This window comes from Armigeres subalbatus, unplaced genomic scaffold (assembly GCF_024139115.2).
Source record: "Armigeres subalbatus isolate Guangzhou_Male unplaced genomic scaffold, GZ_Asu_2 Contig149, whole genome shotgun sequence".
Taxonomy (NCBI): Eukaryota; Metazoa; Arthropoda; class Insecta; order Diptera; family Culicidae; genus Armigeres; species Armigeres subalbatus.
This window is the reverse complement of record NW_026942275.1, coordinates 231,755-244,169: the sequence shown is the minus strand read 5'-3', so window position 1 is coordinate 244,169 and position 12,415 is coordinate 231,755. Positions and strand designations below refer to the sequence as shown.

Below are 12,415 nucleotides of genomic sequence, written 5' to 3'. Positions count from 1 at the left end.
AATCCAAATCCAATCCAAATCCAATCCAAATCCAATCCAAATCCAATCCAAATCCAATCCAATTCTAATCATCATCATCATCATCAAGGGGCGTAACATCAATCATTCAGCCTGATTGTTTCGTGCACAATATTAATTTTCTAATTTAGAATGCAGCTGAGCAATAAACACTGGAAACGGGAATAAGGACGTTCCATGTTTTCCCTATTTTTGTAATTCGAGGAATGCGTCTCTAACCGCCAAGCGCCTAGGAACACTCTGAGCTGTTATTTCCTCGAAGCAAATATACTTAATGGTAATTCTACAGAATGACACATTTTGCGATTAACGAACATTATAGACGAACACCCATCATCTAATATATTTGTTTAATTCTACGAATCAATCTCCCTATCTTGGCCTAACGAAAATCATCATCAAGTAAGAAACTCATTGCTCTAAATTGGTTCGCACTAAGCAACAGCCCAATTCACAACGCACTCCAAAAACAAATCTCCATGGAAGTGTAGTCAAGTACCTATAGTATGCCCACACGGCTTCTAATATTGGATTTCACTTCCGCAGAACACATCCCCGCCAGTCAGGCTTCGAGCGATACATTTAAGGAACCGAAGGTAAACAAATCAACCGGCAAATGAGGTTTGAGTGGCCGCGACCACGTGTTTTGCGGTGCGCATGTGCTCGCCTCTGTGAGCGTCCGGAACTTATCCGACACAGCGCGGATGCTGGCACGGAGATATTGGACGGTACACAGTTAAAAAGTACCACATTCCATGGCGTGCGGCTCAGTCTACCGGTGACTTGCGATGAAGCGGAACCAGCTTTTTGGAGTGTCTTGTTCGCGAGGGAGATACCAATTTCAGAAGTGACGAGATTTATTGGCCTTAAGCGATTGAATCAAACGTTAATCAATCAACTCGTCCATAGCCCGGGGGGGTTGTGTTTATGTTGACACAACAGTGCGGACAAACATACGATAGTGGAAAGAAAGGACTCTCGAGTCTCGTGCCTCCGGGTCTGGTGGCAACGTCAGAAAAAAAAGTCACTAATCGTGGTTGTTGGCCAAGCGGACTAGTTGGGCCTTCGTGGCACCGTTCAACCATCCAGCTGGTGTGCTTTGTGTGGCGATTAGTTCTTTTTCATCCGGTGTAGTGGAAACCTTTCATGATGTAGGATGATGCTTCATCACCACTTACAGAAGTGATTTATCAACAGCACAAAAACGTATCGAGCCACATCGTTATATGAAGTGTGAAAGTGTATGCAGATTGTACGGAGGTTGAGTGAAGTAATCCGTTAGACATGGTCAGGCCTTCTCAGAACCATTTTAGATGATTTTCAATTCGGTCAACAGTTACCACCAGTAAAGGGAAAATAGTTTAGCTAAACTGGTTTCCACGGCAGGGATTTGTGAACATTCCTGGTTTTTGTATGGTCTGTGATAACGGATCGAACGCTTGAGTATAAGGAGCTAAAAACGCGAAGAGGATACATATTGAAAAATGCTTTCCATTCTGTGGATTACAACGACGCTGCTGACTGCGAGTTTTTGTGGTGAGTTATATCAACTTCATCCTTTGTCTTCCTCGTACGATTAATTGCTGTTGAAAGGGTTGAATATATATGAAAATAGTGTGTATTTTTTCAGTACACTTCAGTTGCGACCAAGATTGTCATATAATGCCGGGATGTCCTTTGCTGTATCGCTTTACGCACAGAAATACTCATATTTCTAAAATAACAGCCTTTGAACGAATGCGTTGTGGGCGTCTTTCTGTCTGGGTAACAATTTTAAAATAATATCTATGAAAAGAAATTCATGTCTATGCTCGAGCAAAATCTGACATCATAATGAAAGCAAATAGAAAATATATTTTGATGTTGATATCACAATGAAATTATTTTGATGTCGACATTGAATTGAAATTATTATTTGTTTTCAAATTTTAAGCTTTCTTGATTTCCTTACATACTTCGATCTTATTTCGCTATAGACTTCTAATTTGCATGATATGACATTAAATTGAATACATATTTTGCTATCGGAAACTAACATCAACATTAGTTTTCGATTTGCTCATAGACAGCAGGAATAGTTTTTGATTTGAAGTAACAATAATATGTTTCTGTTATATTCTTCTTCTTCTTCTTCATGGCATTACGTACCCCACTGGGACATTGCAACTTTACAAGATTAATCGATGTTGATTTTGTAACAAATTGAAAGTTAGTGCTAAGTAAAGTTAAAGTTAAACGTATGTTAAACGTATTGTTTCAATAAATTGAAGTGTTTGCCTTGGACGTCACGTTTATTATATAATTGGACATGGACACTGGAAGCGCCAGCAGAATTCTGGTAAAGGTGGGGCACCAGCATTTTTGGCGTAATAAGTTAATTCATAATTTGGCGTCAGTAGTAAGAATTATAATTGGAAGCGTTAATCAGTCAAGCGATAAATCAATTTAAAAAAATGTCAGACAATTTAAGTGTAACGAAGTTAATTGCATTTTATCGTCATTATTTGGAAGCTCACTAAAATCTGAGTGAAATATTTTTTTTTCCAAAAACTTGCAATTCCAGCAATTCCAGAGTCAAAACCGGGGTTTACTACTGATCTGAATTCTTCGGATGTTCTCAAGAATTCCTGAGGAATTAACGTCTGCCATTCTTCAGGAAATACCGCCAAGATTACCAGGAATACCTTCGAAAGAAGAAATCTTTCCGAAATTTCATTAAGAAATTCTTTGGAAATTCCTTTGAGAATTCTGACAGAAATTAATTTGAGAATTTCAACAAGATATGTTTCAGGAAATCCTTCAAAAATTATTTTGAGAACTCCTACAATAAATTACGCCAGGAATTCCTTTTGGCATTTCTTCGGAAAATTCTCTGGAAAGACCTTTGTAAATTTATCCGGAAATTCCTTGGAAACTTTCTCCAAGAAACACTGCGGAAATCATCTTAGTAAAAGCATACGAAATTTCCGCAGGAATTATTCCAGAAATTTAGTTGGAAGAATTTTTCCGAAAATTTATTGAAGAATGAAATAGGAAATACTAAAAGAATTTTCCGAAGAGTTTCTAACGGAAATTTAAAAGGAATTTCCAGATGAAATTTCGGAAAGAATTCTTAAAGTAATTTCCAAATGATTACTAAAAGAATTTTTGAAGTGATTTCCGAAAAAAAAATCTTGATGGGAATCTCAATATCTAATTGAATTTACGGAGGAATGTCCGAAGGGATTCCTGGATGAAATTTTGAAGGATTTCCAAAGTTCTTCCATCTTGCGAGAGGAATCTCTTAAGGAATTACTGGAAGAATTTCTTTAAAAATTCCTGGTATAATTGCTAAAACAATTCCTTCTGAAAGTTCGAAGGAACTCCTAAGCCAATTTTCATAGAAATTTCAAAAACAATTTCAAAAAAAAAAATCGGTAGAAATTCTCCTAAGAGAATTTCTGGAGGTTTCCCTGATGAAATTTCTGAAGGTATTTCAGAAAAAATTCTTTTAAAAAAATCGTTATGAAAATTTTGAGAATTTAAAAAGAATTTAAAAAATGCAAGTTTTCTTTAAGGATTTAAAAAAAGATTTTTCTATAGGAATTTTTGAAAGAATTCTTTAGGGCAGCGGTTCTCAACCTGGGGTACATGTACCCCTGGGGGTACCTTCGCTGGCCCTAGGGGGTACCTCTGACAAAAATGCGTAATGGCGGACATATTACAATTTCAATCAAAATTCATTGATAAAGTTTTGATAATTGTGTTTCGAAATTGACACAACCACCACAATGTATGAAGGGCTGAGGAACCAAAAGTTTCAAACGAACAAAACGTCGAATGAACAAAATGATTTTATTTTTCACTAAAACTCGGTTGTTTTGTTGCAAGAGGATTAGAAGCATCCTTTTACGTCTCTCAGAAGCCTTCTTCCAAGCAGCTCAAAGGCTTCCTTTCAAGAGGCTCGGAAGCCTCCTTTCAAGAGGCTCGGAAGCCTCCTTTCAAGAGGCTCGGAAGCCTCCTTTCAAGAGGCTCGGAAGCCTCCTTTCAAGAGGTCCAGAAGCCTCGTTTCAAGAGGCTCAGAGTTTCCTTTCAGAGGTTTGGAAACCTCCTTTCAAGAGCTCAGGAAGCCTCCTTTCAAGAGGCTCAGGAAGCCTCCTTTCAAGAAGGCTCAGGCTCCTTTCAAGAGGCTCGAAGCCTCCTTTCAAGAGGCTCAAGCCTCCTTTCAAGAGGCTCAGAAGCCTCCTTTCAAGAGGCTCAGAGCCTCCTTTCAAGAGGCTCGGAAGCCTCCTTTCAAGAAAGGCTCAGCCTCCTTTCAAGAAACTCAGCCTTCTTTCAAGAGGCTCAAGCCTCCTTTCAAGAGGCTCAGAAGCCTCCTTTCCAAGAGGCTCAAGCCTCCTTTTAAGAGGCTCAGAAGCCTCCTTTTAAGAGCTCAAGCCTCCTTTCAAGAAGCTCAGGCCCCTTTTCAAGAGGCTCAGAAGCCTCCTTTCCAAGAGGCTCAGAAGTTTCCTTTCAAGAGGCTCAGAAAGCCTCCTTTCAAGAGGCTCAGGAAGCCTCCTTTCAAGAGGCTCAGAGCCTCCTTTCAAGAGGCTCAGGCCTCCTTTCAAGAGGCTCAGAGCCTCCTTTCAAGAGGCTCAGGCCTCCTTTCAAGAGGCCTCAAGCCTCCTTTCCAAGAGAGCTCAGGCCTCCTTTCAAGAGGCTCAGAGCCTCCTTTCAAAGAGCTCAGAGCCTCCCTTTCAAGAAGGCTCAGAAGCCTCCTTTCAAGAGACTCGAGCCTTCTTTCAAAAACTCAGGAAGCCTCCTTTCAAGAGGCTCAAGGAAGCCTCCTTTCAAGAGGCTCAGAGCCTCCTTTCAAGAGGCTCAGAGCCTCCTTTCAAGAGGCTCCAGGCCTCCTTTCAAGAGGCTCAGAAGCCTCCTTTCAAGAGGCTCAGGAAGCCTCCTTTCAAGAGGCTCAGAAGCCCCTCCTTTCAAGAGGCTCAGAAGCCTCCTTTCAAGAGGCTCAGAGCCTCCTTTCAAGAGGCTCAGGAAGCCTCCTTTCAAGAGGCTCCAGGCCTCCTTTCAAGAGGCTCAGGAAGCCTCCTTTCAAGAGGCTCAGAAGCCTCCTTTCAAGAGGCTCAGGAAGCCTCCTTTCAGAGAGCTCCAGAAGCCTCCTTTCAAGAGGCTCAGAGCCTCCTTTCAAGAGGCTCAGAGCCTCCTTTCAAGAGCTCAGGAAGCCTCCTTTCAAGAGGCTCGAAGCCTCCTTTCAAGAGCTCAGAAGCCTCCTTTCAAGAGGCTCAGAAGCCCCTTTCAAGAGGCTCAGTAGCCTTCTTTCAAGAGGCTCGGAAGTTTCCTTTCAAGAGGCTCAGAGCCTCCTTTCAAGAGGCTCCAGAAGCCTCCTTTCAAGAGAGGCTCAGAGCCTCCTTTCAAGAGGCTCAGAAGCCTCCTTTCAAGAGGCTCAGAAGCCTCCTTTCAAGAGGCTCAGAAGCCTCCTTTCAAGAGGCTCCAGGCCTCCTTTCAAGAGGCTCAGAAGCCTCCTTTCAAGAGGCTCGGAAGCCTCCTTTCAAGAGGCTCGGAAGCCTCCTTTCAAGCGACTCAGAAGCCTTTTTTCAAGAGGCTCAGAACTCTCCTTTCAAGAGGCTCAGGCCTCCTTTCAAGAGGCTCAAGCCTCCTTTCAAGAGCTCAGGCCTCCTTTCAAGAGGCTCAGAGCCTCCTTTCAAGAGGCTCAGGCCTCCTTTCAAGAGGCTCAGAAGCCTCCTTTCAAGAGGCTCAGGCCTCCTTTCAAAGAGCTCAGGAAGCCTCCTTTCAAGAAGGCTCAGGCCTCCTTTCAAGAGGCTCAGAAGCCTCCTTTCAAGAGAGCTCAGAAGCCTCCTTTCAAGAGGCTCAGAAGCCTCCTTTCCAAGAAACTCAGGAAGCCTCCTTTCAAGAGCTCAGGCCTCCTTTCAAGAGCTCAGAAGCCTCCTTTCAAGAGACTCAAGCCTCCTTTCAAGAGGCTCGGAAGCCTCCTTTCAAGAGGCTCAGAGCCTCCTTTCAAGAGGCTCAGAAGCCTCCTTTCAAGAGGCTCAGAAGCCTCCTTTCAAGAGCTCAGGAAGCCTCCTTTCAAGAGGCTCAGAGCCTCCTTTCAAGAGCTCAGAGCCTCCTTTCCAGAGGATCAGAAGCCTCCTTTCAAGAGGCTCAGAAGCCTCCTTTCAAGAGGCTCAGAGCCTCCTTTCAAGAGGCCTCAGAAGCCTCCTTTCAAGAGGCTCAGAGCCTCCTTTCAAGAGGCTCAGAGCCTCCTTTCAAGAGCTCAGAAGCCTCCTTTCCAAGAGGCTCGAAGCCTCCTTTCAAGAGAGGCTCAGAGCCTCCTTTCAAGAGGCTCAGGAAGCCTCCTTTCAAGAGGCTCAGGCCTCCTTTCAAGAGGCTCCAGGCCTCCTTTCCAAGAGGCTCAGAGCCTCCTTTCAAGAGGATCAGGCCTCCTTTCCAGAGGATCAGGCCTCCTTTCAAGAGGCTCAGAAGCCTCCTTTCAAGAGGCTCAGGAAGCCTCCTTTCAGGAGGCTCAGGAAGCCTCCTTTCAAGGGCTCAGGAAGCCTCCCTTTCAAGAGGCTCAGAGCCTCCTTTCAAGAGCTCAGGCCTCCTTTCAAGAGGCTCAGAAGCCTCCTTTCAAGAGGCTCAGAAGCCTCCTTTCAAGAGGCTCAGAGCCTCCTTTCAGGCCTGAAGCCTCCTCTCAGAGGCCTCCTGAAAGCTCAAGCCTCCTTTCAAGAGGCTCGAAAGCCCTCCTTTCAAGGCTCGAAAGCCTCCTTTCAAGAGCTCAGCCTTCTTTCAAGAGGCCTCCAAAAGCCTTCTTTCAAAAGGCTCCTGGAAAGCCTCCTTTCAAGAGGCTCAAAGCCTCCTTTCAAGAGGCTCAAGCCTCCTTTCAAGAGGCTCAAAGCCTCCTTTCAAAGAGGCTCAAAGCCTCCTTTCAAGAGGCTCGAAAGCCTCCTTTCAAGAGGCTCAAAGCCTCCTTTCAAGAGGCTCAGCCTCCTTTCAAGAGGCCTCAGCCTCCTTTCAAGAGGCTCAAGCCTCCTTTCAAGAGGCTCAAGCCTCCTTTCAAGAGGCTCAAGCCTCCTTTCAAAACTCGAAAGCCTCCTTTCAAGAGGCTCAGCCTCCTTTCAAGAGCTCAAGCCTCCTTTCAAGAGGCTCAAGCCTCCTTTCAAGAGGCTCAGCCTCCTTTCAAGAGGCTCAAGCCTCCTTTCAAGAGGCTCAGCCTCCTTTCAAGAGGCTCGAAAGCCTCCTTTCAAGAGGATCGGAAACCTCCTTTCAAGAGGCTCGAAAGCCTCCTTTCAAGAGGCTCGAAAGTCTCCTTTCAAGAGGCTCGAAAGTCTCCTTTCAAGAGGCCCCGAAGCCTCTTTCCCAGAGGCTTGGAAGGATCCTTTCAAGAGGCTCGGAAGCCTCCTTCCCAGAGGCTAGGAAGCTTCCTCTCAAGAGGCTCGGAAGCCTTCTCTCAAGAGGGTCGGAAGCCTCCTTTCAAGAGGCTTGCCCTAGTAGCACAGTTCTGACCGATTTGGTTGCAGCAACTCTAATGTGACCAGATTAAGTCGCACATAAGTCGCAGTCACTTGTCTATGACAAATGTGCTACTCAGGTGGAAGCCTCCTTTCAAGAAGCTCAAAAGCCTCCTTTTCTAGAGACTCAAAAATCTCCTTTCAAGATGCTCGGAAGCCTCCTTTCAAGAGGCTCGGCAGCCTCCTTTCAAGAGGCTCGGAAGCCTCGCTTCAAGAAGCTAAGAATTCTTCTTTCAATAGGCTTGGAAGCATACTACCAAGAGGCTCAGAAGCGTTCTTTAAAGATGCAACGGAAGGTTCGAAAACCGCTTTAAAGAGGCTCGGAAGCCTCTCTACAAGAGGCTCAAAAGCCTCTAATAAAGAGGCGAGGAAGCCTACTCTAAAGGGACTCAAAAGCTTAAAGAAGTTTCCCTTCAAAAGGGCTCGGAATTATGTTTTCAAGAGGATTGGAAGCCTACTTTCGAGAGGGGGTACCTCAAATCATCCAAAAGTTCAAAGGGGTACCTCTCAAGAAAAAGGTTGAGAACCGCTGCTTTAGGGAAAATCTGAAGGAATTCCTAGAATTCCTTTTTTTAGTTTTCGAAAGAATATGTTGATGCTTCCCAACAAAAATTCTGTGTCTCTCTTTGAAGTAATTTCCTGATAATTTGCCGAAAGAATCCCTAGAAAAAATCCCGAAGGAATTCCTGGAGGAATCAACAGAGAAATTCAAGAAGTTTCTCTGAAATTTGTTTTGTAATTCCTGAGAGTAATTCTGGCGGATTGCTAAAGGAATTCCTTAAGGAAATTGCAGAGGATTTTGCAAAAACGAAAAATGTATTAACTCCTTGCATCAACATTTATTGAAGGATACTCTCAAACAAATGCTTCCAGTAATTCCTCAGAAATTCCCTTCCGAAACTCTAGTAAGAAATTCTTGGAATTCCTTTGAAATTTCACTTAGGAATTTCTTCAGAAATTCTTTTAGAAATCCTTCGGAAATTATTTTAAAGAGCTTCATCGAAAATTTCATCTGGAAATTCCTTTCATATTTCCTTTAGAAACCCATCCGAAAATTCCTTTATTATTATTTATCCAGACTAAGGCCGAAGTTGCCTGTGCGGTATATGAGAGTCTTCTCCATTCGGCTCGGTCTACACGTCGCCAACCACGCAGTCTACGGAGGGTCCGCAAGTCATCTTCCATCGATCGATCCACCTTGACCGCTGCGCACTTCGCTTTCTTGTGCCCGTCAGATCGTTGTCGAGAACCATTTTCACCGGGTTACAGTTACAGATTTTCGCGGTGTGAACGATGGATGGTTCTTCCAGCAGCTGATGCAACTCGTGGTCCATTCGTCTCCTCCACGTACCGTCCGCCATCTGCACCCCACCATAGATGGTACGCTGCACTTTTCTTTCGAAAACTCCAAGTGCGCGTTGGTTCTCTTCGAGCATCGTCCAGGTCTCGTGTCCGTAGAGGACTACTTGTACTTCGATGCACTTCGCCTTCGACGTGTTGATGACTAGTCCGATCTGCTTAGCTTCCCTCTTCAGTCTGATGTAGGCTTTCTCCATCTTCTCAAAGTTACGTGCCATAATATCTATTTCGTCGGCGAAGCCAAATAGCTGGACTTATTGAAAATTGTGCCACTCGTGTTAATCCCTTCGTATTACTCCTTCCAAAGCGATGTTGAATTGCAGACATGAAAGACCATCACTTTGTCGTAACCCTCTGCGCGTTTTGAAGCGATTCGAGAAAGCTCCTGAAACCCGATCCATCGTCGCTTTGATCAACCGTGTTAGTTTATCCGGAAATCCGTGTTCGTGCATTAGCTGCCATAGCTGGTCTCGATCGATTGTATCATATGCGGCTTTGAATTCGATAAATAGATGATGTGTGGGCACGTTGTAGTCTCGGCATTTCTGCAGTACTTGGCGAATGGCGAATACCTGGTCCGTGTTGGAGCGTTCGCCCATAAAACCCGCCTGGTACTGCCCCATGAACTCTCTTGCATTTGGTGCTAGTCGACGGCACCAATTGAGAGATTTTTTTTATAGGCGGCGTTCAGCAATGTGATTGCGCGGTAGTTGCTACAATCCAGCTTATCGCCCTTTTGTACATGGGACACATGACACCTTCCATCCACTCCTGCGGCAAAACTTCCTCCTCCTCCTCCGTTTAAATAGCTCTCCTGGTAGTTGGTCAACCACAGGGGCTTTGTTGTTCTTCAGCCGGCCGATCCTGGATTTCCTGGAGATCCGGAGCCTGCGCGCGATCTACCAGGTCCATCACCATACCGCCATCTTCGTCTGCCACATCGCCACTCAGGTGTTCTTCGTAGTGCTGCCACAACCTTTGGATCACCTCACGCTCGTTCGTAAGAAGGTTCCCGTTTATGTCATTACACATATCAGGCTATGGCACGTGGCTCTTATGTGAACGGTTCAACTTCTCATAGAACTTTTGTGCGTTATTAGCGCGGTGCTCCGTCTCTTCACGGTCTCGATATTCCTGCTGGCGCTTTTTCATCCGGAAACTCGAGTTTTGTATGTTCCGTGCCCGTTTGGATCGTGCCTCGTTCGCCCTCGTGCGGTGTTGTAGCAATCTCGCCCATGCTGCATTCTTCTCTTCCACTTACTGCTCACTTTCGCCGTCATACCAGTCGTTTCTCTGATCACGGGGGCACCGTGCCAAGTGCAGCGGTTGCGGTGTTACCAATGGAAGATCGAATATCTCCCCAGCCATCTTCAAGAGACGCTGTGCCTAGCTGCTCTTCCGCTGGGAATGCCACTTCCAACTGTTGCGCGAATCCTTGGGTTAGTCTACCGTTTTAAGCCGCCCAATAGGCCGCGGCGCCCGACTTCAACGCGTGTTGTACACCGTCGAGAGTTTTGAGCGCAGGCATACTGCAACGAGGTAGTGGTCGGATTCAATATTCGCACTGCGGTAAGTGCGGACGTTCATGATGTCGGAGAAGAATTCACCGTCGATTAGAACGTGCTCCATGTGGTCTTGTGGATATTTTTGCGGGGAAAAAGGTGCTTCGGACTACGCTTCGAAGTTTATGCATCGTTGGCCGTTGTCATTCGATACGGTGTGCAGACTATCCGGTCTATACCTGTGCGTTCATGTCGCCGATGACGATTTTGGCGTCCCGTGGGCATCCATCGTATGTCTGCTTCAGCTGTGCGTAGAACGCTTCTTTCTAGTTGTCAGGTCTCCCTTCGTGTGGGCAGTGCACGTTTATGATGCTATAGTTGAAGAAACGGCCTTTTATCCTCAGCTTGCACATCCTTGTGTTGATTGGATGCCACCCAATCACACGTTGGCGCATCTTACCCAGCACTATGACGCCGGTTCCCAGCTCGTTGGTGGTGCCACAGCTTTGGTAGAAGGTAGCCGCTCGATGCTCGTTTTTCCACACTTTCTGTCCTGTCCAGCAAATCTCCTGCAGCGCTACGACATCGAAGTTGCGGGGATGTAATTCATCGTAGATCATCCTGTCACAACCTGCGAAACCTAGCGACTTGCAGTTCTATGTTGCAAGACTCTAATCGTGATCCTTTATTCGTCGCCTAGTCTTTGCTGATTATATCGAGTCGCATTATCTCTTATATTGTTCGTAATTATAGGTTTTCCAGGCGGCTTATTGGGCCTGCGCAAACCTCCTGTCTCGTCGGAGGGCCGTCGTGTTAGGTCTGTTTTGTGTCCCATCTGACACCAGGACTTGGGCTTGTGCAGCTTTTTATAGGAATTTAACAGGACCCACTGTCAAACCCCACCACAATCTAGGCAAGCCCCACAACTTGCAGATGGCCTGGGGAGGGATCGTCAAGCCCTTTGGACATAGTCCCTGCTGCTCGAAAATTTCTTTAGGATTTCCTATTTCATTCTTTAATAAATTTGTGGAAAAAAAAGCTCCGACAAAATATCCGGAATAATGCCAGCAGGAACTTTATATGGTTTTACTAAAAGAAAAAAGAAGTTCCGAAGGAATTTCTGGATGAATTTACGAAGGCCTTTCCAGAGAGTTTTCCGCAGGAATTCTTGAAGTGGTAAGAATCTCCAAAGGATTTTCAGAAGAAATTCCTGGAGAAAATTCAGAGCGAATTAGCAAAGAAATCTCCAAAGCCTGAAAGATTTTCCGATAGATTTAGCAAAAAAATTTACTGAAGGTATTTCCGAAGGAATTATAACAAGAATTTACTATGGAATTTTTAATAAAATTACCGGCGAAATATCTATTTGAAAGAAATTCCTAGATTTCTTCAAAAATTATTTCGAAAATTACTTCACGAAATGCTTCGGAAGTTTTTCAAAAATCAATCGAAATTCTATTATTTTTTTCACAAAGATTTTGACAGATATACTCAATTACTTGTCATAAGATGAGTTTCTACTATACTCCCGCTTGTAAACTTCCGCTTGAACTAAGTGGTGCACAAGTGATAAAAGCATAATGGGTAATGCCTGCCCCCAAAGAGTGAGCTACCGGAAGTATGGGTAATCACACAAATAAGCCTAATATGGAACGAATGGTCAGTAGTGCAACGCACATGAGGTGCAGATGCAAGTCAGCTGCTTCGGCAATAGTGTATGACATACATACCCTTTTTACAGGCATACTCTTTTTGGGTCGAGACCGCACGGTGCGAACGTGGCTGCTTGAAGCTGTCGTGTTTGTCAAGAGTGGGGCCGATTGAAATTTTACCGGCGGCGGTGTGATAGATAATTTTCATCCAGCGGCGGTGGCGTACCGCCGTTGATGGTCAGCGGTGATCGGTGGCGCGCGGCGGCGTGAACTAGTCTCAGGAGTAGATGTTTTTTCGGAATTTCTTTAGCTCCCCAACAGAATCCTCAGCATTCCAGAACGTATTTCTCCACAAGTTCATTGGGAGGTTTATCAGGAAATTCCTCTGGACATTCCTCCAGTTATTGCT

General features: G+C 45.0%; 1 protein-coding gene across 1 annotated transcript in view; it reads left to right on the top strand.

Annotated features, from left to right (window-relative positions):
* Positions 1 to 809: 809 nt before the first annotated feature.
* LOC134202857 (uncharacterized) overlaps positions 810 to 12,415 on the top strand; it is a 76,898-nt gene continuing 65,292 nt past the window's right edge. Inside the window, exon 1 of the mRNA XM_062677840.1 lies at positions 810 to 1,554. Within this exon, the coding sequence (XP_062533824.1) occupies positions 1,503 to 1,554 (52 nt within the window). The 5' untranslated portion in view covers positions 810 to 1,502. The remainder of the gene's footprint in view (positions 1,555 to 12,415) is intronic.